This window comes from Myotis lucifugus, unplaced genomic scaffold, assembly GCF_000147115.1.
Source record: "Myotis lucifugus unplaced genomic scaffold, Myoluc2.0 scaffold_239, whole genome shotgun sequence".
Lineage (NCBI taxonomy): Eukaryota > Metazoa > Chordata > Mammalia > Chiroptera > Vespertilionidae > Myotis > Myotis lucifugus.
The window spans coordinates 1,548,754-1,574,833 of record NW_005871287.1 but is presented as its reverse complement, the minus strand read 5'-3'; the positions used below and the strand labels follow the sequence as shown (position 1 = coordinate 1,574,833).

General features: G+C 38.4%; 1 protein-coding gene across 5 annotated transcripts in view; it reads left to right on the top strand.

Moving 5' to 3' along the window:
* The window catches only part of TNRC6B (trinucleotide repeat containing 6B), a 218,175-nt gene that overhangs the window by 59,240 nt on the left and 132,855 nt on the right, over positions 1-26,080 (top strand). For 3 of the 5 annotated variants that reach the window (XM_023762248.1, XM_023762245.1, XM_023762247.1), the window contains exon 4: positions 2,143-2,210. The exons of 1 other annotated variant lie outside the window; for it this stretch is intronic. In XM_023762248.1, the coding sequence (XP_023618016.1) occupies positions 2,143-2,210 (68 nt within the window). Of the gene's footprint in view, positions 1-2,142; positions 2,211-18,854; positions 19,077-26,080 lie in introns of those variants that run through there. One more of the 5 variants, XM_006098548.3, reaches the window with a different exon arrangement.

Sequence of the window (26,080 nt, the reverse complement as noted above, 5' to 3'; positions counted from 1 at the left end):
AGTTCATAGACCTGGGTGTGCAGCAGTACAGACTGATGGTGAGGCTCAGCCTTGGGTCCTGCCCATTCCCAGCTGAAGCAGGAAAGAGATGGTCACCTAAGACAGAGAGGATCGGATTTCTTTAGAGAGTTAAGTGTGCTTCCTGTTGTCTCATTGCTTTCTCTCACTGTATTGTAAGTGACTGGTTTTGTTTGTCTTTACCACTAATCGGTAAGTTATTTTTAATGGCAAAAACTGTCTTCTTCACTATTATCTCAGCACAGCACCTAGCATGTAATATGTTGGATGAATTAATAATAGTGGAAGAAAGGTGAGGATATGGTGTAAGTTTTATGAATAAATATACTGAAACTTCTGAAGATGTGGTCAATGGGGAGGAATGGTGGAGGTAATCAAATTAAGTCCAGAAGTGTTCAAGAAATTTGTAGAAAAAATAAGTTAGGATGCAGAGAGACTGGGCATGGACTTGAGGAAAACAGGAAGTGGCAATAAGGAGCAGTGATCTTTTTGAACTGTTTATTGCCTTATGAGATGATGGAGATGAAGAAAAGGTATGAATCCTGGTGAACGAGATAGTGCCGTCTGGGAAAAATTTAAATCGGCACTTTAAGGAATGAGTGGGAATTTAAAGTGTACATGTTGTGGAAGGCCAGGGCTTCCAAGCAAGATGGAACATTATATGTAAAGGCAGAGAGGGTGAGGAGTTTGTGTGTGCTTCATGGGTGAGTGAAGCAGGGCAGATAAGAAAAGATCACTTAGGCAAATGAATTGAACTATCCCTCAGGATAGGTGATAGAGTGCCATTGAATAATTTCAAGGAGAGTGATGTAATCAGATTTGCAATTTACCAAGTCCACTTCATGAAAGTGGTTTAGAAGATGGATTGAAATGAGATGGGACTCAGAAGCACAAAGACCAGTGAGAAGGCTATTATAGTAGTGAGCTTTAGAGAAGCTGGCTTTAACTATGGCAGTTAAAAGAGATTAGAAGGGGTGATGGATATGAGAGCTATTTAGGAGATAGAAGCCATGGTACTTGGTGATTAATAGGATGTGTGGGGTTAAGGAAGCTTGGAGAATCTTGTATGATTATAGGTTTCCTGTTGGGGATCTTAGTGAATGCTGGCACTATTCACAGAGATAAGGGATATAAAAAGGAGAGGAAATTTGAAGCAAGATGGTGTTTCGTTATGGCCCTGTTAAACCATCCAAGTGGAGAAGACTGGTATGCAAAAGAAGGCTGGAGTTAAAAATTTGGAAGCCAGTATAGGGAGGTTATTGAAGCTGTAGGCTTTTAAAATTATTTCTTCTCATCATCATTATGCTAATTAGAAATTGAGTATAGATAAGCCTTTTGTTTATTTGTTGTTTGTTTAAACTAATAAGCAGAGGCTAAGGTTCACAATTTGGAGCTCTTTAATTGGAGAGGATTGTTAAAGATGAAGGATCAAGAAAATTTTATAATACAGTATAATTTGAAAAGTCATTTTTGTCTTTGAGGAAATGATTTAGGTTTCAATTTAATACATTTAAACAATTTGTCACTTATTTTCTAACTAAAGTCTGACATTCATACAATTCAGTGCATAAAATGCATAGTTCAGTGATTTTTTTTTTCATGAATGTGTGCATTCTTATAACCAGAACTCAGATCAAGATCATCTCTAGCTTCTCATAAGGGTCCCTTGCAACATTTTAACCCTACTTTTTATTCCAGAAGTTTTAGATCACTAAGTAAACTTAGGATGGGAGCAGCCTCCCTCTCCTTGGTAAGGTGCCCAATAAGAAGTTCTTAAAGAAGAATAAAAGTCGAAAGCTGGCTTTCCAACTTGGGTCCAGCATAAGAAGGGTGGTGAGAAGAAGGGCCATTCTATCATCAGCGCAGTAGTGACAGTGAGGGAGAATACACCATCAACACTCAAGCGCATCCATAGAGTGGGTTTCAAGAAGCGTGCCCCTGGGGCACTCAGAGAGATCCAGGCATTTGCCATGAAGGAGATGGGAACTCCAGATGTGTGCATTGACATCAGGCTCAACAAAGCTGTCTAGTCCGATGTGGTCTGCAAGGGCAGGCTCTGGCACTTTGGAGTGAGTTACACCATAGTTACTGGCTGCTGCTGACCTGTGGTGCTTGCCTTTGCAGGTGGAACAGGAGGATTTTGTAATGGAAGGGCATGGCAAGACTCCACCTCCTGGTGAAGAAAGCAAACAGTGAGTCACACTTTATTTAAAAAGGGTCTTATTACAGATCTTCAAAAGCACTTTGGTTAAACATGCTGAGAGCATGTTTGCAGGCATGTATATGTTGGGCACATTGTGGAACTCACCAGTTGCTTTGGCTGCTGTTAATGCATTGCTTCTATTTATAGACACACTAACTGGAGGGACAAGAAAGTTGGCTTTGTAGTTTTTCATACTTGAGTAATCGGAATTTATGTTACACTTTAGCAAAGGCTTTAAGAGGATGTTCCAAATGGAACTAATTCAGTCGGGTTGATTTCCAAAGAAAGCACAAACTTGTATATCCTTTTCTTAGCAGTGTCTTTATGAAGTGATGAAATTAATAGGCTGTTTTCTTGCATTCCAAGTGTGAATTTATTTGAATAGTACTTCCTGAAATTCTTTTCCATTGAGTTATTTATACTTCTGATCTTTGTTTAAATCACAAATTGTTTCCCTAGGAATAGGATTTATAAATAATGTAACTTAGCCAAATAATTCTGAATAATTCAGGATCTCTTCCTTCCTGATTTAAAAGTGATTAAGTTTTAAATCTGAAATTGGGAGTCCTCTGGGTAGCTTTTGGTGGTAATGAGTAGTTTTTTTTGCCCTCTATCACAGACCTTGAAAATTTGTGTTGCAGAGCATACTGGTGTTTCATATGCCCTGTTAAAGAAAAAGATAGTTAAGCCCTAGCCGATTTGGCTCAGTGAATAGAGCATTGACCTGTGGACTGAAGGGTCTCAGGTTTGATTCTGGTCAGGGGCACATGCCTGGGTTGCAGGCTTGATCCCCAGTTAGGGGCATGCAGGAGGCAGCCGATCAGTGATGCTCTCTCATCATTGATGTTTCTGTCTCTCTCTCCCTCTCCCTTCCTCTCTGAAATAAATAAAAAATATATTTTTTAAAAAGATAGCTAATAGGACTGATATCACTACTATTATTTATTGAGACAGTAGTCTCCTAACTTGAATGGTTCAGTGATTCATGGAATTTACTGAAAATCTATAGAGAAATTGCATTCCTTCGACTTTTTTAGTTTCTAGAAAATAGTTTTTAGTTTTGGTCTGTCTTAGGAAAATTATGTCTTGCAGCCCTTAGGAATGAATTATGCAGAATAGCTATGCTGCCACATGGCCAGGTTCATTAAAGGAGAATGTTCATCTCATATTTGTTGTGAATGGAAACCAGGATATTTTCACAGCTGGCTTAATTTGCTAAGCAGGCAGTTTTAAAAATAGCTTACAGTATAAATCCTAACTTAGCTGTATTCTGTCAAATGCACTTATATTCTGCATGGGCTGTTGGAATCTATTTATCTTTAACAAATTAGAATACCAAACATCTAGTCCCAGTGAAATTACAGGAACACTTCAGGTATTTCTTTCTGCCCCTCTGCCCACTTCCCAAACCCTACACTCTACTTTTGTCAGAGATCTTTATAAAAAGCATAGCTCTCTTTTGACAGGGGTTTTCTGTGCACAGAATACTTTGCTCATTACAGTGTCTCCATTGAATTCAGAGATCAGGGTAGCTAACTTGCTCATGGTAATGTAGCTTGAAATTGAAGTTAGGATTTGAACCCGAATCTTTCTGTCTTTAAAGTGTTTTATAGTATCTCTTAAACACAAATCCTTTGTCAACCTTGGGAGCTATGTTCCTGAAAAATACTATAGTTAGCAAAATGCAGTTGTCAAGATCAAAGTCTCATGGATAAGAGGGAGTTGGGGGAAACAATGAAAATGGCATTAAGCCTATTTTTAAAACACAGATGAAAGTTCTATTCTCTGGACGGTATCCATTTCTCAAACAAACCAGTCTTTATCTTTAAAAACCTGCTGCAGTAACCCCTCTCCTGAATCGGCTTCTTTAGGTATTCAGGAAACATAGCTGGGGCAGATTCTCCCACAAGTTTTATGTTATACAAACTGCACTTCTTTTGGAGAGCGTTTCAAACAGCCACAGTGGACCCGAAACGTCATGTGTTGTAGTCTTACCATTCTCCCTTGTTTTGTATTAACAAGTCTTATACTGCCTTTTCACAGACGAATCCTGTTTTGTTTTTCTGGGCTTGGTCTGCAGTCATACATCGAAATGAGAAAGCAGAACTAAATCTTCTCACGAGGTGTTTTTCCCATAGACCTACCCACCTCTTCTGTGGAAGTAGGGAACAGAGGTGCTGTGTTCTTGTTTTAGGCAACAGAAATAATTTTTTTTTTGGTATCTCATAACTGTAGTCAGCAAAGGATGATTGACTCGTAGAATCTACGTTGTAGATCCTGAAAGTGACACATTACTGAATAACTTAATGCAAATTCCCATTCATTCTTTTATTATTTTTTATTCCTCACCCAAGGATATTTTTCCATTGATTTTCAGAGAAAGTGGAAGAGAGAGGGAAAGACAGATAGAAACATCGATGTGAGAGAAACACTTTGATTGGTTGCCTCTTGCTCACGCCCTGACCAAGGGTTGGGATGGGGAGGAGCCTGCAACAGAGGTATGTGCCCTTGACCAGAATTGAACTGGGACTCTTCAGCCAAGGGCTGAAGATCTATTCACTGAGCCAAACCGGCTAGGGCCATTCTTTTATTTTTTTAATTATAAAAGTAATACATGATTGTCATAAAACATTTAAACAGTAAACGTGGATTTGGAAATAAAAGTGAGATTCTTCTTTTATGCTGTTTCCCCTACTAATCTTCCTATTTTCTGTATATTTTAAAACAACTAGATTTTTTCTGACATAATTCTTCTGAAATGTGCTTTTTAAATTTGACACCTTTTGCAGTCTATTTCAAACAAAAATCTTATTTAATAATGTGTTTTATAGACAGTATCCATATTTTAAGAATTGTTGATAAAATTAATTGTATCAATTCCTATATTTCTACTCCCATGGAATGCCTCCCCCGCCCCTTTTTAAGGGGGAATCTGTTCAGAGCTCTCATAGGAGTCCTATAAGGAGATCAAAGTGTTGAAGACAGTTTTATATTGATTCAGAGAAGAGAATATAATTTGTGGAGTAAATACTGATCTTTATTCCCAGTTTGGTGTAATATGGCTTTGTGCTTGAGGTGTTATTTTTTAAAATATCTTAACTCCAATATCTTGATTAAATTCTCTTCTTATTACATACATTCTTCCCAACTTAAAAGGTCGAGTTATAAAAAGCCCTTTTGATTTTTCTGAATTATTAATTATACAGATCTTTTGTAAATTCTAACAGTTTGTCCTTACCTTATCTTTATTTCTGTTCCTATTCTAACTCCTTAACTTACAGCTCTATTTTCCTTGAACTCATCTTATACTGAAGTTTATTTCCCCCAAACCTCTATAGTAAGAATTCCTTTTATTAGGATACTAGAGGCCCGCTGTACGAAATTCATGCACAGGTAGGGTCCCTAGGCTTGGCCGGCAATCAGGGCCGATTGGGGCCTTCCGGCTGCCTGCCGGGCCTTCCTTTGTTCTGCGCCACCCCCTGGTGGTCAGCACACGTCATAGCGAGCGGTCAAACTCCTGAGGCGACAATTTGCATATTAGCCTTTTATTATATAGGATTCTTTGTGTTATATTTGACCACCCAGTTTAACCATTCTTGTGGGTGCTTGTTTAAAAATTGTGTCTGGGTGGCTTAATTTGTTGGAGCGTTGTCCTGTACACCAAAAGGTTTGATTCCCAGTCAGGGCACTTATCTGGTTTGCAGGTTTGATCCCAGGTCGGGGTGTGTGTGGGAGGCAACCGATCAGTGTTTCTCACATTGATATTTCTCTCTCTCTCTCTCCCTTCCTTTACCCCCTCTCTTTCTCCCTTCCTTTACCCCCTCCCTGCCACTCTCTCTAGAATCAGTGAGAAAAATTTTCTCCATTGAGGATTAACATACATACATACATACATACATACATAAATAAATAAAACATATCCTTGCCCAGCTGGAGTGGCTCATTGGTTGAGCATGACCCATGAATCAGGAAGTCACGGTTTGATTCCCAGTCAGGGCACATGCCGAGGTTGCAGGCTCGATCACCAGTGGGCAGCCAATCAATGATTTTCTCTTATCATTGACTAGAGGCCCGGTGCACGAATTTGTGCACAGGTGGGTTCCAGCTGGGGAGATGGGATGCGGGAGGTTGGCCAGCCAGCCCCGCCCCCGATCAGGGTAGGGGGGCCAGTCGGGGGTGGGCCCAGCTGGGAGGAGGGCCCACAGGCATTTGGTGGGCCGGCCCCGCCCCGATCGGGGTGGCAAGGGCCGATCGGGGGTGGGTCAGGCCAAGGGGAGGGGCTGCGGGGGGTTGGCCGGCCAGCCCTGCCCCCTGGTCGACCTTCTGGTTGAACTCCCAGTCAAGGGGACAATTTGCATATTAGCCTTTTGTTATATAGATGTTTTTATCTCTCCCTCTCTCATCTTCTCTGAAATCAATAAAAATAAACTTTTTTAGAAAACATATCCTCAGGTGAGGATTTAAAAAAAAGATAATATTTCCAAATCACTTATAGATAATTATCATCAAAACACAAGCCATAGCAAAGGTTGTTTTTTAAAAAAATCATTATATTTTCTGCATTGTACCATCAGTTTTCACCACTGTTTTTCCTTTGAACCATTAAAATTTGTACATGTTGAAATAAACTTATTAAGAAGTACCAAAGTGAATGATTGAGTAAATTCATTGTTATTACACAGCAATAAGCTGGACCTCAGAAGAATAGTTGGATTTCTATATAATCTTACCAGATTGTTTTTGGGAGAAATGAAGTGTGTTTTATTTTCAAGTTAATGGGTGTTTTGAAAATGTCACAAATAGGTTCAATAGATGATAGTTATGCTCATGGAATTTTTGCTGCTGGGAATTTTAGAATAACCATAAACATTTGTACTAGGTCTTTGGGAAACTTTCAGTTGCTAATAAATTTTCTAATTTGCATTTGAAGTTACTTTAAAAAATTAATTCTTTGAAAACGTATTTTTCCCCAGGAGTCTCAGAATCATAATAAATGAGTTCTAAATCTATTTTATGAGGTTTTCCTTGGATGTCTGAGATTAATTACAATAAGAATAACTTCAGGAGATATGTGTCATAATTGAAAATGACTACAAACTGTGTGGGTTGCTACTACTTATAGGTTAAGGCAGTGGTCGGCAAACTGCAGCTCGCGAGCCACATGCGGCTCTTTGGCCCCTTGAGTGTGGCTCTTCCACAAACTACCACGTGCGGGCGCGCATGTACAGTGCGATTGAAACTTCGTGGCCCATGCGCAGAAGTCGGTATTTTGTGGAAGAGCCACACTCAAGGGGCCAAAGAGCCGCATGTGGCTTGCGAGCCGCAGTTTGCCGACCACTGGGTTAAGGTGATGACTTTAAACAACAATGAATAGGTTAGATCATGAGCTCTCAGAAAACTGCAGTTAATTTAATAAAAGTCTTATTTATTTAGCTTATATTTTGCTTATGGACAAATAATATGCCTTTATGAAAAAACATTACTTGAAAGGCAAGATGTATTTTTCCAGTTCCTTGAAATTGGTGTTTTAAGTCTTCTTTTTTGTTTTTGTTATGTATTTGTAAAACGTTTTACAAAATGTATTTGTAAAACGTTTGAAATACATAGCATGTTGTAAATGTAAGTAAATAAATACACGTTCAGCTGCAGTAATCTCCAGTGGTGTAATGTAGAGAAGCTAGTGTTCATTTTCCCCAAAATTTATGACCACTAGAAGCTAAGGACACTTCTGCCCTGAGCATTCTGCCTGAGTTTGGGTTTCCCTTCCCAGGGCAATCTCTGTGAGCTAAAGTTTGGGCTGAAGTAGATTGGGAGAGTGTCGTAAAGAAGAGGTACAATATGATGGTGGGCAGTGAAAAGTCAGGTTAAGGCTTTATGCTAGATCTTCAGCTCTTAAAGGACAGAGACTTTTGTGGCTTGGTCACTACAGAAAGCATCAATAAATATACAGTATATTGGATGAATAAAGATGTCAGTAACTTCCCACTGACTATTAAGAATCCCTGTTCTACATACTCACTTTGAAAATCTGAGGTGGGTTTATTAAAAATCCAAACCCCAGAATATTTTATTTGTTATTGCAGAAGAAAAGTGAATTGAGCCCTAGCCGGTTTGGCTCAGTGGATAAAGCGTCCACCCGAGGACTGAAGGGTCAATTCTGGTCAAGGGCATGTACCTCAATTGCAGGCTCAATCCCCACTCAGGAGGCAACCAGTCGATGTGTCTCTCTCACATCAATGTTTCTCTCTCTTTCCCCCACTTCACTCTCTGTAAAAAAAAAAAAAAAAATCGCCTTAACCGGTTTGGTTCAGTGGATAGAGCGTCGGCCTGTGGACTGAATGGTCCCGGGTTCGATTCCGGCCAAGGGCATGTGCCTTGGTTGCAGGCACATCCCCGGTGTGGGGTGTGCAGGAGACAGCTGATCAATGTTTCTCTCTCATCGATGTTTCTAACTCTAACTCTCTCTCCCTTCCTCTCTGTAAAAAATCAATAAAATATATTTTTTAAAAAATCAATGGAAAAATATTCTCAGGTGAGGATTAATAACAACAACAAAAGTGAATTGATAACCTGTCACGTTTGACCTTATATTCAGTGCTTTCTAGAATATATTCCAACAGACCCGATTTATCGCTGTTCTTCTTTTTAAGAGTTCCTACCTGTAACTAGTTGTTAATTATTGTTTATTTTGCAGAAAATACCTTTTTATCCAAGTCTGAACTCTTTCTTTGCTTCTGAGGGCCTCCATAAGATGCCTTTCACCTACCTTTGTGTATTTCCTCTGTTGTTTAAAGGATCTTCCTGCTCCTGCCCAGTGGCTCTCCTTAAGGTCGTCCATGCACATCTGGCTTTTTCCCCCCTGCATGCCTTCGTCAGGCCAGGAGACCAGGAGCAAATCTAGGTTTTACATGAATGCTTTTAGGAAAAAGAAAATTAATTTCAAATACAAATTAGGTACAAAAATGAATATTTATTTACAACTAGAGCTCCGATGAACGAAATTCGAGCAAGAGTAGGCCTTCCTTCCCCCAGCTGCTGGCACCAGCTTCCCTCTGACACCCAGGACCCGGGCTTCTCTCGCAGCCCTGGCTTCGTCCAGAAGGTCGTCCAGCCTAATTAGCATATTACTCTTTTACTATTATAGATGAGGAAAGAAATAATAAAAATGATAACTTTAAAAAAGTTGACAAATACAAAATTCAGAAAAATATCATTATATTTGAATTAATTCACTGTCTAAACACATTGCTGTGAAACTTCTTTCCCTACATTGTTTTGACTGTAGGGAAAATATATTGCCCCTTCATATTATAAAAATTCTGTGATATTTTCTAAAAATAGAATAGAGAGATAATTCAGTATTATCTATAACGTGATTAACTAAAAAACGGTTTTTATTATTGACAAGCTAGAAAAGTTCCTTTCAGCTTCACAACTTCTTATTAGTAACATCATATAAATTTGTAAGATTGTTATCACCTTTGGGAAAACTACTACCAAATATCTTTTATATATGAGCTACAAGATTTTTATATAAGAGGTATAATTACAAGCCTTCATTTTTCTTGTACATTGACTGTATTCTTTGAATTGATACATTTATGATATGATATATGATCTGGCCCTGCATATTTCTGTCATGGTACAGAGTGATTTGTTCCTGTAACATCTTTTGTACAAAATGATGGTTAACAATACCTTGACCATACATGGAAGTGGCTGAGAACCACATAAATATATTCTACTAAACCAATTTAGTAAATATATCACCAATTTAACCTTCCCTTTATAGGGATCCCCAAAATGCTTGTAGCTACTCTAACTCTACTGACCTGGGACTCATCTTGGGGGTATAGTTAAGTGGATAGAGGCTGTGGTTTTAACATCTGAATTAAGATTATGATGAAAATATCTTGCTTTCATACATTTTATAAAATAATGGATAATTTGGAACAAAGTTGGAGAACTCACATTTTCTAATTTCAAAATATATTACAAGGCTACAGTTATCAATACAGTGTGGTATAGGCATAAAGACAGTACATAGACTGATGGAATAGAATAGAAAGCCCAGAAGTAAACCCTCACATATAAGGTCATGTGATCTTCAACAAGGGTGCTACAGAGAGTCTTTTCAACAAATGGTGGCGTTGGGAACACTGGATACTCACTTGCAAAAGAATGAAGTTGGACCCTTATCTTACACCATATGAAAAATTAACTCAAAGTGGATTGAAGACTCAAAACTATAAAACTCCTAGAAGAAAATATAGGAGAAAAACTTCATAACATTGGACTTGGTTATAGTTTTTTGGATATGACACCAAAAGTATAGGCAAAAAGCAAAACTAGATAATGGGACTACTTTAAATTTTAAAAAGTTTTTGTACATCAAAGGACACAATCCATAGAGTGAAAAGGCAGCCTGCAGAATGGGAGAAAATATTTGCAAATCATACATCTGGTAAGAGATTAATATCCAGAATATATAAAGAATTACAGCTCAATAACAAAAAATCAAGTAACTTAATTAAAAAATGGACAAAAAACTTGAATAGACATTTCTTCAAAGGTAATATATAAATGGCCAACAAGCATATGAAAAGATACTCAGCCTCACTAATCATCTAAAGAAATGCAAGTCAAAACCACATTGAGATAATTTCACACCCATAAGGATGGTTACTATAAAAAAGAAAAAAAGAAAGTAATAAGTGTTGACAAGGATATGAGGAAATTGGAACCTTTGTGCTCTGTTTGTGAGGTTATAAAATAGTGTAACTGCTATGGAAAACAGTATTGAGGTTCCTTAAAACATTAAGAATAGAACTACCTTCTGGGTATGTATCCAAAAGAATTGAAAGCAGGTTCTGGAAGAAATATTTGCATATCCATATTGATGGCAACACTATTCACAAGAGCCAAGAGATAGAAGTAATCCAAATGTCCATCAGCAGGTGAATAGATAAACAAAATGTAGTGTATACATATAATGGAATATTATTCAGCCATAAAAGAAATCCTGTCACATGCTACAACATGTATAAACCTTGAAAATATTATGCTGAGTGAAGCAAGCCAGTCACAAAAAGACAAATACTGTATGATTTCACTTATATGAAGTCTCTAAAGTAGTCAAATTTATATAAATAAAAAGTGGAGTGTTAGTTACTGGGGGCTGGAGGGTGGGGAATAAAAGGAAGTTTTTTAATGGGCATTGAATTTCAGATTTGCAAGATGAAAAAGTTTGGAGATCTGTTTCACAACAATGTGAATATACTTAGCATTACTGAACTGTTCACTTAAAAATGGCTAAGATGAGTCCTGGCCGAAGTGGCTCAGTTAGTTGTCCTGTGCACCAAGGGGTTGCCAGTGGGAGGCCTGCACTTAGAGAAGATAGCAATCAATGTTTCTCTCTCCCCCTCTCTGTTCCTCTCTCTAAAAAAATTAATTAGAGACCTTAAAAAAAATGGTTAAGATGAGAAATTTTGTTACGTTTATTTTACCACAATAAAAATAGATCATTTGGGCACAGTGTTAGGACCCCTTCTAGGGCTTTGGGAGAGAGAGCCCATGAAAGTGAAGAGTCCTACAGCTTACAGTAAGCTTCATTAGTTGCATATTAAAGCATCTGTTTTGACCAGGCTGATTTTGTCCTTCCTTTGGAGCCCAGCTTAACTGAGCTGTACTGTCTCCATTTTCTAATTCCTGTCTCTCATAGGGTGGAACCAGACAGTTAACAATTTATCTTACACTGTCTTGTGACTGTCCTGTGTATATGTTTTATCTCCCAATTATAGGATTTTAAGTGTTGTCTCTTTTTGTACCCTATAAATATCTAGGTTCATAGTACTCATCTTTTTACTTCTTTGCTTATTCATTTGGTTGTTCATTCAGCAAACATTAATTTAATTCCTCCTTAATACTAGATCCAGAAATAAAGACTACATACCCTGCCCCACATAGTTCAGAGGGGGAGGCACCAAGTAAATAGGTAACAATAGTACTAGTGCTACCATAAAGATATGTACTGGGTGACAGGAAGCACAGAGGACACTGGAATCAAACTGGGGTGTCAAGGAAGGCTCATTCCAAATGCAAACTTGATTTTTGAGGCCTGATTCTAAAGAATTTAAGAATTTTTTAAATGTTTCCTAAAAAAGTCTGATAGCATTCTAATTTCTAAATGTAACAAGAGTGTAAATGCTAACATTCTATTTTCCAACTACAGTCCAGAAATTTTGGGTTCTAGTTACATTGGAGATTCGATGTCGTTTTAGCTACTATTTCCACCTCCTAACTTTGTTGGCGGTAAGGACCCTAGAAAAACTTAGCTCTTATATTTATATTTTTTTCTTGTCAGCCTTCCTCCTCGCCATTGATAGTACTGAAGATGATAAGACTTAGAAAAGCCTTTGCCTTTCTTATATTCTCTACATGGCAAACTCCTACTTACTCTTTACGACTTAGTTCAAAAATCTCATCTCTCCTGTGGTATCTTTCTTGACTCTCCCAGCAGTTAATCCTTTGTATTCCTATAGTGTAACTGTCTCATATCTCTATTTATACTTTAATTATGGTACTTACCATGCTATATTTTAATTATGGATTTACATGCCTCTGTCCTTCAAGGCGTTAACATTCAGCTCTGTATCCCCCTGGGCCTGGTACTAGTTTAGTATATTATTATATAGTTGATGTTCAAAAAATAGTTTTTGACTGCATGAATGAATGGTGAGTCAAGTTTGTAGTCTTTTTTGTATTTTAATTTATTGATTTTAGATAGAGGATGGGAGGGAGAGAGAGAGAAAGAGAGAAACATTGATTTGTTGTTCCGCTTATTTATGCATTCATTGGTTGCTTCTTGTATGTACTGTGACTGGAGATCTATCTGGCAACCTTGGTGTATCAGGACAACACTCTAACCAACTGAACTACCTGGCCAGGGCCTGGAGTCTTATTTTTGCAAGTGTTGATTGACCTTACTATATTTCATGGTCACAGATTGTATTCCTAACAGCAACCAATTATCTGATGATAGAATCACTGCTAGCTTCAAAACATGTTATGTACTTCTCTCTATCTCTACCACCTCCACCTGGTTCAGCTACCCTCCCTCACCCAGATGGTGGCAGTCACCTTTCAACTTGTCTCTCTGCTTCTCCTCTTGGTCCTCTATAATGTATTCTCCACATAGAAGCCAGGATGAGCTTTTGAAAACATACAACTGATGTTTCTAAAGTGGTTGTAAGACCTCCATGGGTCTTTGGAATTCTTACTTTGGGAGGTTTTAGAGACTTTGTCCCACTTTATAGGAAACATTAAAAGGTACCCACATCCCATATTAAATATGTGGTTTCATTTATTTATTTTTGCTATCACACATTAAAATAATGGTACTATTTTGCTTCTGAAATTATTTGGCTACAAATAACTTACTTAAATTATAATTACCTAACATTTCTTAACAGTTAACAAATTTAGGAATTTCTGCAAAGTGAGAATTGTTTTCAAATGTAATGAAATTTTATAAATGCTAAATTTAATAGTGAATAAAATTGCTGGGTTATATTTTGAGGACATTTAAGCATTTGTTAATTTTTATGGTTATAATTTTCTTTTTGTATTTTGGACTTGCAAATGTATCCTTTCAGGTCCTAAACATTTTCCTAGTCCCTTGAAAAGCTTGTTGATCCTAGGTGTTAGGTAGAGGGTGAATAACAGATAAAATGGCACTGTTCACTCTCCTGCTTTAAAATTCTTCCGTGTCTTTCCACTGTCTTTAAAATAAAATCCTTACTGTGGCCTGCAAGATCCAGTATGATTTAGCTCCTCCTACCTCCTAGGGTTCATCTCATCCCTCTCTTCTCTGTTCACATGTCCTAGCCTCCTGGTTATCCATCCCTCTTATTCTTTGAACACTCAAGCAGTTGCTTTTCTTTTTTTTTTACTATATTTTTTTTATTGGTTTTAGAGAAGAAGGGAGAGGGAGAGAGCGATAGAAACATCAATGATGAGAGAGAATCATTGATCAGCTGCCTCCTGCATATCCCCCACTGGGGATCGAGCCCGCAACCCAGGCATGTGCCCTTGACCAGAATCAAACCTGGGACTCTTCAGTCCACAGGCCGATGCTCAACCCACTGAGCCAAACCAGCCAGGGCCAAGCAGTTGCTTTTCAACTCAGCTTAAGTGCCCCTCCTGAGAACCCTTCCCTAACCACCTTATCTAAAGGGAGCCTCCCTCAGTTATTCCATATCCCATCAAACTCTTTATTTTCTTCCCAGTGATTTCTTTTTCCCTTGAGGATGTTGGCTACATGTGGGCAAGAACCTTTCCTATCTGGTTTATTGCTGTGCCCCCAGCACCTACCAGAGTCAGACACATAGAAAGCACTTAGTACATACCTGTTGAACAGATGAAGAGTTACGTTAATAGATTTTGTAATTTAACCATCCTTGAATTTTTGGTAAAAACACTATGTGGTCATAATATGATCTTAAAACTGATAAATTCAATATGCAAATATTTTACTTAAGATTTTTGTATCTGTCTTCACAAGTGAAGATTGGTCTATAGTTTTATTCTTTTGTACTGTCTTAGTCCAGATGTGTATCAGAAATATGTTAGCCTCATAGGAGAAATTAGGAAACTTTCCCTTTTATATCTATAAATTTGAGAACAGGAGGGATAGATAACATGGAAAATTATTTGTTTGATAGAAGTTTGGTAGACTTCATCCAGAAAACCATTTGTGCCTCATGTAGTTTTAATATTTTAGAAATTTCTGATATAGGTTTTTGTTATTTTCACAACTTTTTGTTTTTTAATCCTCATTCAAGGACATGCTTAGAGAGATGAAGGGGAGAGAGACAGAGGGAGAGGGAGAGGGGGAGAGACCAGAGATATGTATGAGAGAAATATCAATCAGTTGCCTTCCATATGCTCCCTGACTGGAGATTGAACCCGCAATCCAGCTATGTGCTGTGACTGGAAAACGAACAGGCAACCTGTCGGGGCACAAGACAAAGCTTAACCAGCTGAGCTACTCCGGCTGTGCTCATAACTTTTCTTGAGTTGATATGGCACTTTCTATTTTCCGTGACTGTCATCTATTTTATTTAATCTTCAAGTTTATTGACACAAAGTTATGTGTAATTCTCTCACAATTAAAAAAGAATCCTCTTCAAATCTGTAGTTATAAAGCCCCCTTTCTCAGTCCTACTTTTCATGTATGACTTCTCTTTTTTTAAATTGATAATATTTTCCAAAGGATTATTTACTTTTACTTATTTATTTTTAAACAAAAAGGTTTCTTGGATTTTTTTAGCCAGTCTACTCTTTTTTAAAAAAATGATTGTTTATGCTTTTATCATAAATTTCTCTTTTGAGTTTGTTACTTGTTTACTGGGCTTTTGAGTTAAATGTTCAGTTTATATTTTTCAATCTGTTTCCTAATAAAAATATTTTTTTTTAAATATATTTTATTGATTTTTTACAGAGAGGAAGGAGAGAGATAGAGAGTTAGAAACATCGATGAGAGAGATTTGTTTAAAAAAAGTAAATTCATTTTTTATTATTTCGTATCCTCACTTTGTAATAATATAATTTAAAAACAGAATCTAATCAATATGAAAAAAATTACAATAAGTATATCACAGAGTCCAAAAATGTCTGAAAGTATAGGGGAAATAGAGTATTTACTGCAGTTGTTTCTTTTAGATCAGTGGTTCTCAACCTTCCTAATGCCACGACCCTTTAATACAGTTCCTCATGTTGTGGTGACCCCCAATTTCATTGTTACAAATTGAACATAATTAAAGCATAGTGATTAATTACAAAAACAATATGTAATTATATATGTGTTTTCCGATGGTCTTAGGCGACCCCTGTGTAAGGGTCGTTCGACCCCCAAAGGGGTCGCGACCCACAGTTTGAGAACCGCTGTTTTAGATGAACAATTGGAATAATTGCTTTAAGTTTAGAGGTATCTCACCAATAAATAAAGATGTTAGGATGTTCAAGAAAAAATATCGATCATATTATTTGAAAATAGAACTACTATTATTTTGTTTTAAAATGTGTCTGTGTTTCCCAACTTTGTACAGTTTGTTATTTAACACTTACATGGTAACACATATGCATTCATACAGTAATATTCTGCACTGGGGAATGGAGACTTAGCAAAATTCAGTTTTATAAAGAGATCGTGTCCATCACAAATTGAAACAAGGCAGCTGTACAGTCTTCATGCATTTTAACATGTTAAGCATGCTCCACGTAAGTAATCTTTCCGTAACTCATCTGGAAGGTATTGGAGGGATAAAAATAGACTAAGTATTCAAAATTTCCATCCTAGGAGTTTCCTGCTTTTGCCTACATCTCAATTGTCAGTCCAATTCCTGGCTCTTACTCCACGCAGAGCTGTGCAAAGACAGTGGGAGAATTTATGCAATAAATATTCAAGCTGCCAGATCATCTAGGCATTGAACTCTGCCTTCCCTGAAACAGCTCCTTTCCTGTTCTATCGGAGTAAAAGGGAAGGTTGGAGACTGTATAAGGGCCCAGAAGCCAGGATGATGAATGTGGGATTTAGAAAGGGCTCATAGGTTCCTTTTTGAGGAATGTCAGGCTTACAGAATCCATCAGTTCTCTGCTGGCTGGCATGGCAGATTACACTCGGTCAGTCTCAGTGGTCGGCAAACTGCGGCTCTCGAGCCACATGGGGCTCTTTGGCCCCTTGAGTGTGGCTCTTCCACAAAATACCGACTTCTGTGCATGGGCCACGAAGTTTCAATCACACTGTACATGCGCGCCCACACGTGGTATTTTGTGGAAGAGCCACACTCAAGGGGCCAAAGAGCAGCATGTGGCTCGCGAGCCGCAGTTTGCTGACCACTGGTCTAGTTCATTTGGGAGAATCACACTGGAATCCCACCTGATCCGCTCTATCGACGGAGTCTAATAGACACAGGGTACTTTCACTCACTGGCTTTCATTTAGTTACTTTACTTCCTCAAGCAATCCTTAAACAAATAAATGGAGGCAAGTTTCCCTAATCGGTTTGGCTCAGTGGATAGAGTGTCAACCTGTGGACTGAAGGGTCCCAGGTTCGATTCCGGTCAAGGGCATGTACCTTGGTTGCGGGCACATCCCCAGTAGTGGGTGTGCAGGAGGCAACTGATCAATGTTTCTCACTCATCGATGTTTCTAACTCTCTATTCCTCTCCCTTCCTCTCTGTAGAAAATCAATAAGATATATATTTTTAAAAAAATAAATGGAGGCAAGTTTCTGGAAACTATGTGATTTTCATTCCTTATATTTGGGTGGCACATATCTTCCTGTTCAACCCAGGACTTCCAAATGGAGGTCTAATTCATTTATTTACCTTTTGGGGGCTTGGTGTAGGGCTTCACACAGCCATGAAGGAAGATGTGGTGCTTATTTATCCTTATATATACTGGGGAAGACCAGCAGTAAGCACATTATTTCATAAATAATAAATTGTTGTTATGACCAATGCTATGAGGTAGTAAAAGATATTATGGGAGTTGAACAGGAAGGCTGGTCTAGACTGGGAAGAACAAGGAAAGTTTTCCCAGGGCAATGACTTACTTTTGAGATGACAAGGATAAGATGAACTGGGGGGTGGGGGGGGGAGTCATGTTTTAGAGCTGAAAGGAACCTAAGATACCATCTAGTGATGGCTTATCCTTACATTCTACAAATGAGAAGATCAAGGCCCAGGGATAGAAGCACTTGCCTCACTGAAGTTACACAGCCCGTTAGCCCCAGGGCCAGAGACACAAACGCAGTGTGGGTTTCTTAGGTGATTAGAACTCTAGAAGCATATAGCAAGAAGGGACCTAGGATGGGGGAAAACAGGCAGGTTTTTAATTCAGTGCTTACTCCATGTCAGCTGCAGAGCTACTTCCTCAGGTGGGGGAGTAGATCAATAATGACTCAGATCTGGCTTATCCTAGACCTAGAGGAACTCTGTTATGCTGTAGCATAGTTTTTATTTGGGGTGGTGGGAGGAGGGACCCAAAACGATTAATGTGTAGTTCAATTGGGAAGCCAGTCCCTGCTCTGCAGCTGTCCAGCTGTGTGATTTGGGATAAGTTACTTAACCTCTCTGAATTGCCATTCTCAATTTTTACTTTGGTATATTTACTTCCCTTCTTTTCCTATTCATTTTAAGAGCTTGCTAGAGATCAGTCGTGCCCTATATTTCACCTTGATCTTTAAAAACTAAAGTCTCATGTTTGGGTAAAGCATTGTTTAAGCCCCCTTTTAAAGAGCAGTTTGCCAGCCTGTGCTTGCCCAGACATTGAGAGAATAACTGTAGCAAGCGAGCCAAGCTCCAGGATCTACAAGAATCGTTAGCAATTGAGCATATTTCTATAAACCAACAAAGGTTTTTATATTTTGTTCATCTGTTACCCCTGTGCTGTTGCCACTTTCACATGCAGTGTGTGTAGGCGGAGAGTATGAGATAACAGCTTCACAAATGAGCGTGGAAAAGGGCCGCTTTCCCTTTAAGGCAGTTTCATCCCCAGCTCCCTCCCCTTTCCTGATTGACAAATCTACCCGAAGTCACATGATCCGCCTCTATTTGAAGGTCACAAAAAGCTGCTTCCTTTAGAGACAGAGGGGGGAGAGAGAGAGCAAGCGGGAGAGTGAGTGAGAGTTAGTTCAAGCCAAAATGGCCGACAGAGTCTCTGCTGGTTTCTGAATATTTAAAATACAAATACAGATAGACAAAAAGAAATCCTTTTTTGGACCTTTTTTCATTTCCATTTCTACCTTGTATGCCTCAATTTGCTGGATTTAAGCACTGCTGCACTTTATGAGGTTGGTACATATTTTCAATTTTTTAAAACCAATTGATTTATATGGATTTTGTCTAACCGTTTTCACTAGTGGTGTTGCAAATCGACATTTGTCTAGCATGGAGACTGGCTTCAGACATTTCGTGAATCTGTGTAAATCAGACCCGTGATGTACTTTTGGTTCGGCGTTTTAGAAATGGAAAAGCCTTGGTAAAATATTTAGATTTTGAATTGATTTAATTGCACTTTTAATGTCCGCGACTCTTGTCATCGTTTCTGTCTTGCCAATAAAAGAAGCTGTGAGTAATTGGAAATTTAATATTTGGAAATGGGTTTTTAAAAAACACAGACCTCTCCCTGTCCCCTTAAATCTGCTGCAAAAATTTGCATAAATATAAATGGGTTTGCATTCTTTCGGCTGCTAAGGCCGACAAAGGATCTGGGAGGGCAAGCACTACAACAGGGAAGCCTTTTTTTTTTTTAAAGGTAGGCCATCCTTCCTAGAGAGATATAAAACCTAAAATAAGACCTGATACATTTTAGACATCAGGCGGGGGGCAAGTGAGCACCGGGAGGTTTGGGGTTTGTAGATTCCCCTGCTTGCAAACCTCCGGAGCAATGTGTGGATCGCCCCTCTGCTCTCTGCGCGCGCTCGTGTGCACTGGGTTTCTCTGTGTTCTCAAATGTGCAGCCAGATGCGCTGTTATTTTGATCGTGGTTTGAACCAAATGGTAGGACTATCTTGTAAACACAGTGTTTAAAAGATATAAACAGCTATTCACCCCGATGAAGAATTATTTCTTTATCAGTTTCTCCCTAGGGATTAGCCTTCTCCATTTCTCACGGATTACATTTATTGTTTAATTTTATACAGATGAACTGGGCTTTTCAGCACAAATTCAGCATCTGTTTGTGCGGTGGCCTGTTTTGGTCGTTTCCATTGTGAATTGGTCATTGAGGGTCATATAAATAATTAGCTGTGTACGTACATATGTTAGTTACTCCTGAAACTGTGCAGTGCCCTGAAGTTAAATTCCTTTACTCTAATGCAGGATTCTAGAAAGCCTCGGAGCAGAGAGGGAAGAAAGCTGAAAACTTGCTTTCTCAGAGCCACCTCCCCCTATCATTGTGAGAGTGTGATGTAATGCTTCTCGGTCTGGTGGGCTGAAAGGATGTAGTTTGTGCTGTGGCGGGTAAATTGCCCCCACCCCTGGGGTAAATTACCCCACTCCCTCAGCACATCCCAGGCTCTGAGAGGCCTTGTTTTCTTTTCTTTTTTACCCCCGGCCTAATTTGTATCCTGATTTATGCCTGGGAATATTGGCATGAGAAAGAGACTGTTCTTCTAAATCTGTTACAGAGTATAGTTTAGAAAGGCATTTAAAATATGCAAATTGGTTGAGTTGTCATAATCCCCATCATTAAATATGTAGAGTTGGATTAAAGCTAATTAGGCATAAATGGAATAATTTTAATCAGAAGGGAGCATTGGTTCTATTTTTTTTGTTCCTTTTTAATTAATCTAATTACAAGGTGCTTGCTGGGCCTGAAAGTGTTAAAAAATGGAAAAATTGCTGGACCATTTTGAAAATTTGACAGTCTAGAAGAGGGTGTGTAGTGCTTTCAAAAGCTTTATTCACTGTAAAAATGGATTGGCCTCTTGTGCTGAAAATGGCCTGTTTCTTTGGACAATTGTGTGTAGATGAAGGGACTTTCACGCTAATTTAACAAAAAGACTTTCCATTTGAATACATAAAGATAATTAAAGCGCTCTGTCTCTAAAGAGCAAGTATTTTATTATTTTTCTAAAACTAATGTTATTAGTAGTAGAAATAAGTAGAGAAGTTAAGTGATGGTTTTAAATTCAGTGTAAATTTTTTGGGTAATATAAGTTTAGCTTTTGTGTAAGAAGGATTGGAAACATTACATTAGAGAGGTAGTCTGGAAAGAATTTGTGTCTTTAAAAAATTTTTTTACAGTTTCAGTTTAAAGGAAAAACATAGACTTTACCATAGTGATAGAGTGTTGCTTTGTGGTGGACCTAAGGAAAATTAGAGCTCTGATTTTGCTTGTGTTTATCTGAAAATGAAAGTGCTTATTTGGGGCTTTACTTGTTAGGTGATTCATTTTACATCCATTTCCTAAGTTGTTCTTACAGAAGAGTAAGAAAAACCTAGGCTTTCCATGTTTTGCCATTAGCTTGTTTTTTGTTTTGTTTTTTTTGTGTGGACTGTTAGCTTGTGAATAGCAGGTTAACTCAGTTTGCAGAGCGGAGGAACCAGAAGCACTCTAGAGTGCCTGCTCTCTAGGCAAGAAAGAGAATGATATAATGAGCATAAACAGATACCATCTAATTCTCTGAAATGTTTTTATAAATATTCTTTTCTCTGCGACATTGAAAAGTGAGATAAATAAGACGTGCTTTCAGGTATGTTAATAAGCATTATGTCTCTGGTGAGTTTCAGAAACTCAGCTGCCATTTTGGATTTAAGTTTCTGCAGAGCCAGTCCTTATGGCACAACAAAACTATGGTAATTCAGAAGCAAGTGAAAATGAGTAATAAATCAAGTGTGCAAATGGGTAGTATCTAATTTGTGCCTTTCATTGAAGTTGTCTTTCTGTCAGTAGTGTGAGATGAAGCTTTAAGAACTTCAGAGATGTGGCTGATGTTATGAAGAACAAAATCCAGGGATATTAGAACTGGCTCTGTTGTGGTTTTTGAAATGAGATGGCATTTGCAGAGGAAGTTTTTACTGGAGAAAATGAACATAATCCTTACTAGTTTCCCCCTCCCCCATCCATCTTCTGCTGAGTCTACTTGTGATGTTGTAGTAATATTCACAACGCTGCTCTGTCTCACACAAAAAGTGTCACAGATTCCTTATTAAAATTTTACTGAAACTTCACAAAAATTGGTAGCGCTTAATCTATCAGAAGTTGTATCTTATTTTTAAACTTTTTTAGCCCTTCCATCTGGGTGCCAGAGAGGAAACACTGGCAACTTTGATACATGGTGCAAACTCAACTCTGTTGTTCAGCTTTGAATGGCCATTTGTTATTCTCTATCACCACTAAGACAGTCCTTTAAAAATAAACCTCTTAAAATTGAAGCAGAAGCTTGTAAGGCTTTTCCAGCTCTTCAGCTCTGCTAAAGACATTAAAAGAGTGATGTGATGATGAGACCTTCAGGTTCTGCAGAGCGGGCCTAGCAGATAACAGTAGTAAGGGGTGGATCTCACCCTATCCAACTGCTCCATGACTGAAAGGTTTTGAAGAAATTTAATTTTTATAATTCAGTATAATCATTGACCTTTTGCATTGTAAACTGGACAAGGCCTAAGACAATACAGATGCATGTTCTTTGTCCCTTCCCTCAAAGGGTACCAATCTAGCAAGGGAGATACACAGGTAAAGAGGTCAGCAAGGTGCTGTGTGTGCAATAGTTAGAATAATACTTGGTACAGAAGTGTCCACAGTGTCTGCATTAGGTGAATCCTTATTTAAAGAAGCCAAATAATTACCCCTTACTAATTTTTAGTCATCATTTGGATATTAGATTTTCTTTAAATGAAACTTGTGACTTAAAGATGTTTCAGACCGTTGGCAACATATGCTAATTGTTTCCTAGTACAGTCTTATTCCTGGATTTACACTAATCCAACTTCCCTCACCTGCTTCTTGTGATTAAGACTGGTGTTAGAGTGAAGTTGGGTGAATTGAAGCTACTTGGCCCGAAAAGGGATTTAACCCATGATAGTGACAGTTTAGCATGTCCTTTTTTCTTCCTTTATATGTTCATTCAGCAGTCATTTAATGATCCCTGGTGTGTGTCATGTGCTGTTGTAGGTGCTGAGGAATCCAAGAATTAATTTGATTGGTCTATTGCCTTAAACAGCCATTTGGTTCATGTGGAACTGTTTGCCATCTGGTAACCATATAACCTACTGCTTTGGGTTATGACTAGGATAAGGCTATCGTTCCTTTCACATCATGGCCACTTTACTAATAATTGGGAAGTGAATGATAATTTTTGCTTCAAGTAGCTTCTAGAGACTTCCATTTAAGGTTTGACCAGATAGTCACTTTATCCATTTTCTTTAACTCTACATAAGTATCTCCTCAAAATTATCTTTTGAATTATCTCTGAGAACCTCAAAACCTAAGTCACCTCCCTAGTTACTCTATAACATTCCTCAGTTTTGCATTTTAATGCCCCTTGTATCACCATCTGAAATTACATTATTTGTCTATGGTGCATCAGTCCCCACTAATCCATAAGCTTTCATAAGAGCAGACTGTTTTTCTCATTGCTCAATCCCCAGCATATAGAATAGGGCTCAGCAGGAGTAAGTGCTCAGTAAAAATGTATGCGTTAGAACTGAGTTACAAGGTCACCAGGACCAGCTACGTGACCATAGGCCCCTGTTTCTTTATCAGTAAAATGGGGCTAATACATTGTGAAGCAGAAAGGAAATGCTGAAAGGAAGGGCCAGCACCTAGTCTTATTGCTTAGTAAGTGTTTCCTTCCCCTTTGTTAAATAAACCAGAAAGGCTTTTATGGCCCCACAGATACGTCCCTTCTTTCTCATGACTCCCAGGATCGTGAAGCTTGTGCACTGATTGCACTGAGCTTCAGCCTGGACAAGGACAGGAGCAGTGCTGAGCCTTTTCTCTTTATTATGGTCTGATGTTGTCTCTTCAGGCGCTGCTGCTGTGGTCTATCTACTTTTGCTTGGCTGCTTTTCATACATTCTGTGTTTTGCATCAAAAATTTCAAATGAATTGGCCTAAGAGTTTACAAGGCAAAGGAGAACATAAAATACAGTGTCTTTTTTTTTCCATTTTGATTATTCTAAGCCTACTCATGTAAATTCTATTTAACCAAACTATTAATAGTTTTGACTTAAAAGACAGATAAAATAAAAATGTAGATCAATTGCCCACTTTATACAATGCTGTTGAATTATAGATGATACAGAAATGAATTTCATTCATTGACGTTGGAATTTGTGGTGTGTGTTTTTAAACAGAAAATTATTATATATTTATTCATTGATTCAGTAAATAATTCTTGCCACATATTGAGATAAGTGTAGGAGCAGCATGAAGCTTTTCTTCAGGCACCATTGCTGAAGTTAGAAAGAATATGAATGCAAGGTTAGCCAGCACCTGGGTTATTGGGTGATTATAAAGGAGGGGCACACAACCCTACCAGCTTGTGCAAGAGCCCTGAGGCAAGCGAGGACATTGGAATATTTGGAAGACTGCATATGGAGTACTTGGACATGGGTCAAGTGTGAAGTGTGTAAGGGCAGGGATGATCTGGGAAATAAGAAGTGAAGCTGAGAAGGTAAACACTGGCCAGATGCAGTGGAGTCTACAAGCCATGTTTGGAAATCTTTAACTTGAGAATAATTGAAGGCTTTTCAGCATGAATTTCACCTGTTCGGAATGAATTTTAAAAGATGACGCTAGTTGTACTATAGAAAGTGGTTAGAGGATTGAGTATAAGACTAGTATTGCAGTAATCCCAGGTAATAGTGGCCTGGATTGACAGCGAAGTTGGGAAGAAGTGGATAAGTGCAGAGATGTTTAGGTAGAAGATTTCACAGCACCTGATCATTGAGTTTGAGGTGTGAGTTGGGGAAATTAAAGATTAATACCTCTGTTTCTGGCCTGGGCTATTGATGGTATGGTGGTACCATTTACTGAGATAAGAGACAGATGCCGGGTTGAGATGAGTTTAATTTTGGAGTTACTGAATCTTGGGACATCTAAATGAAGGTCTGGAGTAATTAGATAACTGGCTAGAGATCAAGATTTATCCATAATCCCAAGTTTACCAGGATTTTCCTTTTTTAAGTTGATTTCTTTGGTAAAATGTCCAAAGATGGCAATGTGCAGTGCAAGATGCTATCGGGTGCTGTTAAGGGGACACAATTTTATAGAGAAGATAAGGCCACATACTCATTACCACAGTGGTTGCCATGAGAAATACTAAAGGAGTTTGCGGGTAGAGAAACACTGATGTTAGCTGGGTTGATCAGAGAAGGCTACAGCGGTTCTCAATCTGTGGGTCGCAACCCCTGAAAATACATCCTGCATATCAGATATTTACATTACGATTCATAACAGTAGCAAAATGGCAGTTATGAAGTAGCAATGAAAATAATTTTATGGTTGGGGGTCACCACAACATGAGGAACTGCATTAGTAAGGTTGAGAACCACTGCAGCCTTTATGAGGACCTTGTGTTTGAGCTGAGCCTTAAAGTTGGAGCAGAATTGTATAGAGTGGACTTTGAGGGCAGGACATCTGGCTAGAGGATTAGTTGTATTCTAGGAGATCGAATGTGTGTAAGAGTGCTGGGGCGCCTGCTTAGTAGTTTGGATTGCCATGGTAGACAGTGGGGACCTGTTAAAAGTTTGACAGCAACATGATCAAAGTGGTCATTTTGAGAATACTAATATGGCAGTGGGCAAGAGGAGGACTGGGAGGTGAGAAGACAACGGGGAGAATTTAGAGTTAGGCCAGTTAGGAGGCAATGGCAAAAAGGACTCTTATCAAAGGGCCTTGGAAGGAAACCTGACTTGGTGTGGTGAGCACACAATATATAGATGATGTATTTATAGACTTGTACAACTGAAACGTATATAATTTTATTAACCAATGTCACCCCAATAAAGTCAATAAAAAGTTTTTAAAAATTAAAAAAAAAATTAAAAGAAAGGGCCTGCTATAAGACTATGGCAGTAGGCTAGAAAAGGGATCAGATTCCAGGTTTTCAAGGTGAATGATGGGAATCTTCAACAGAAATGAAGATGAGGAATTCCAGGTTAGATATTCCAGAAATGAAGATGAGTTTAAGAAGTTGGTGGGACTTCCAGATGGATCTGTTTAGTAAGCAGCTGGCAATGTGGAGCTGAAGCTTGAGAAAGAGGTCAGAAGTGGAGATAAAAGAATTGGAAGTCATCCACTTCCAAGTGATAGTTGAAGCTGAGAGTGGATGAGGTCACCGTGGAAGTG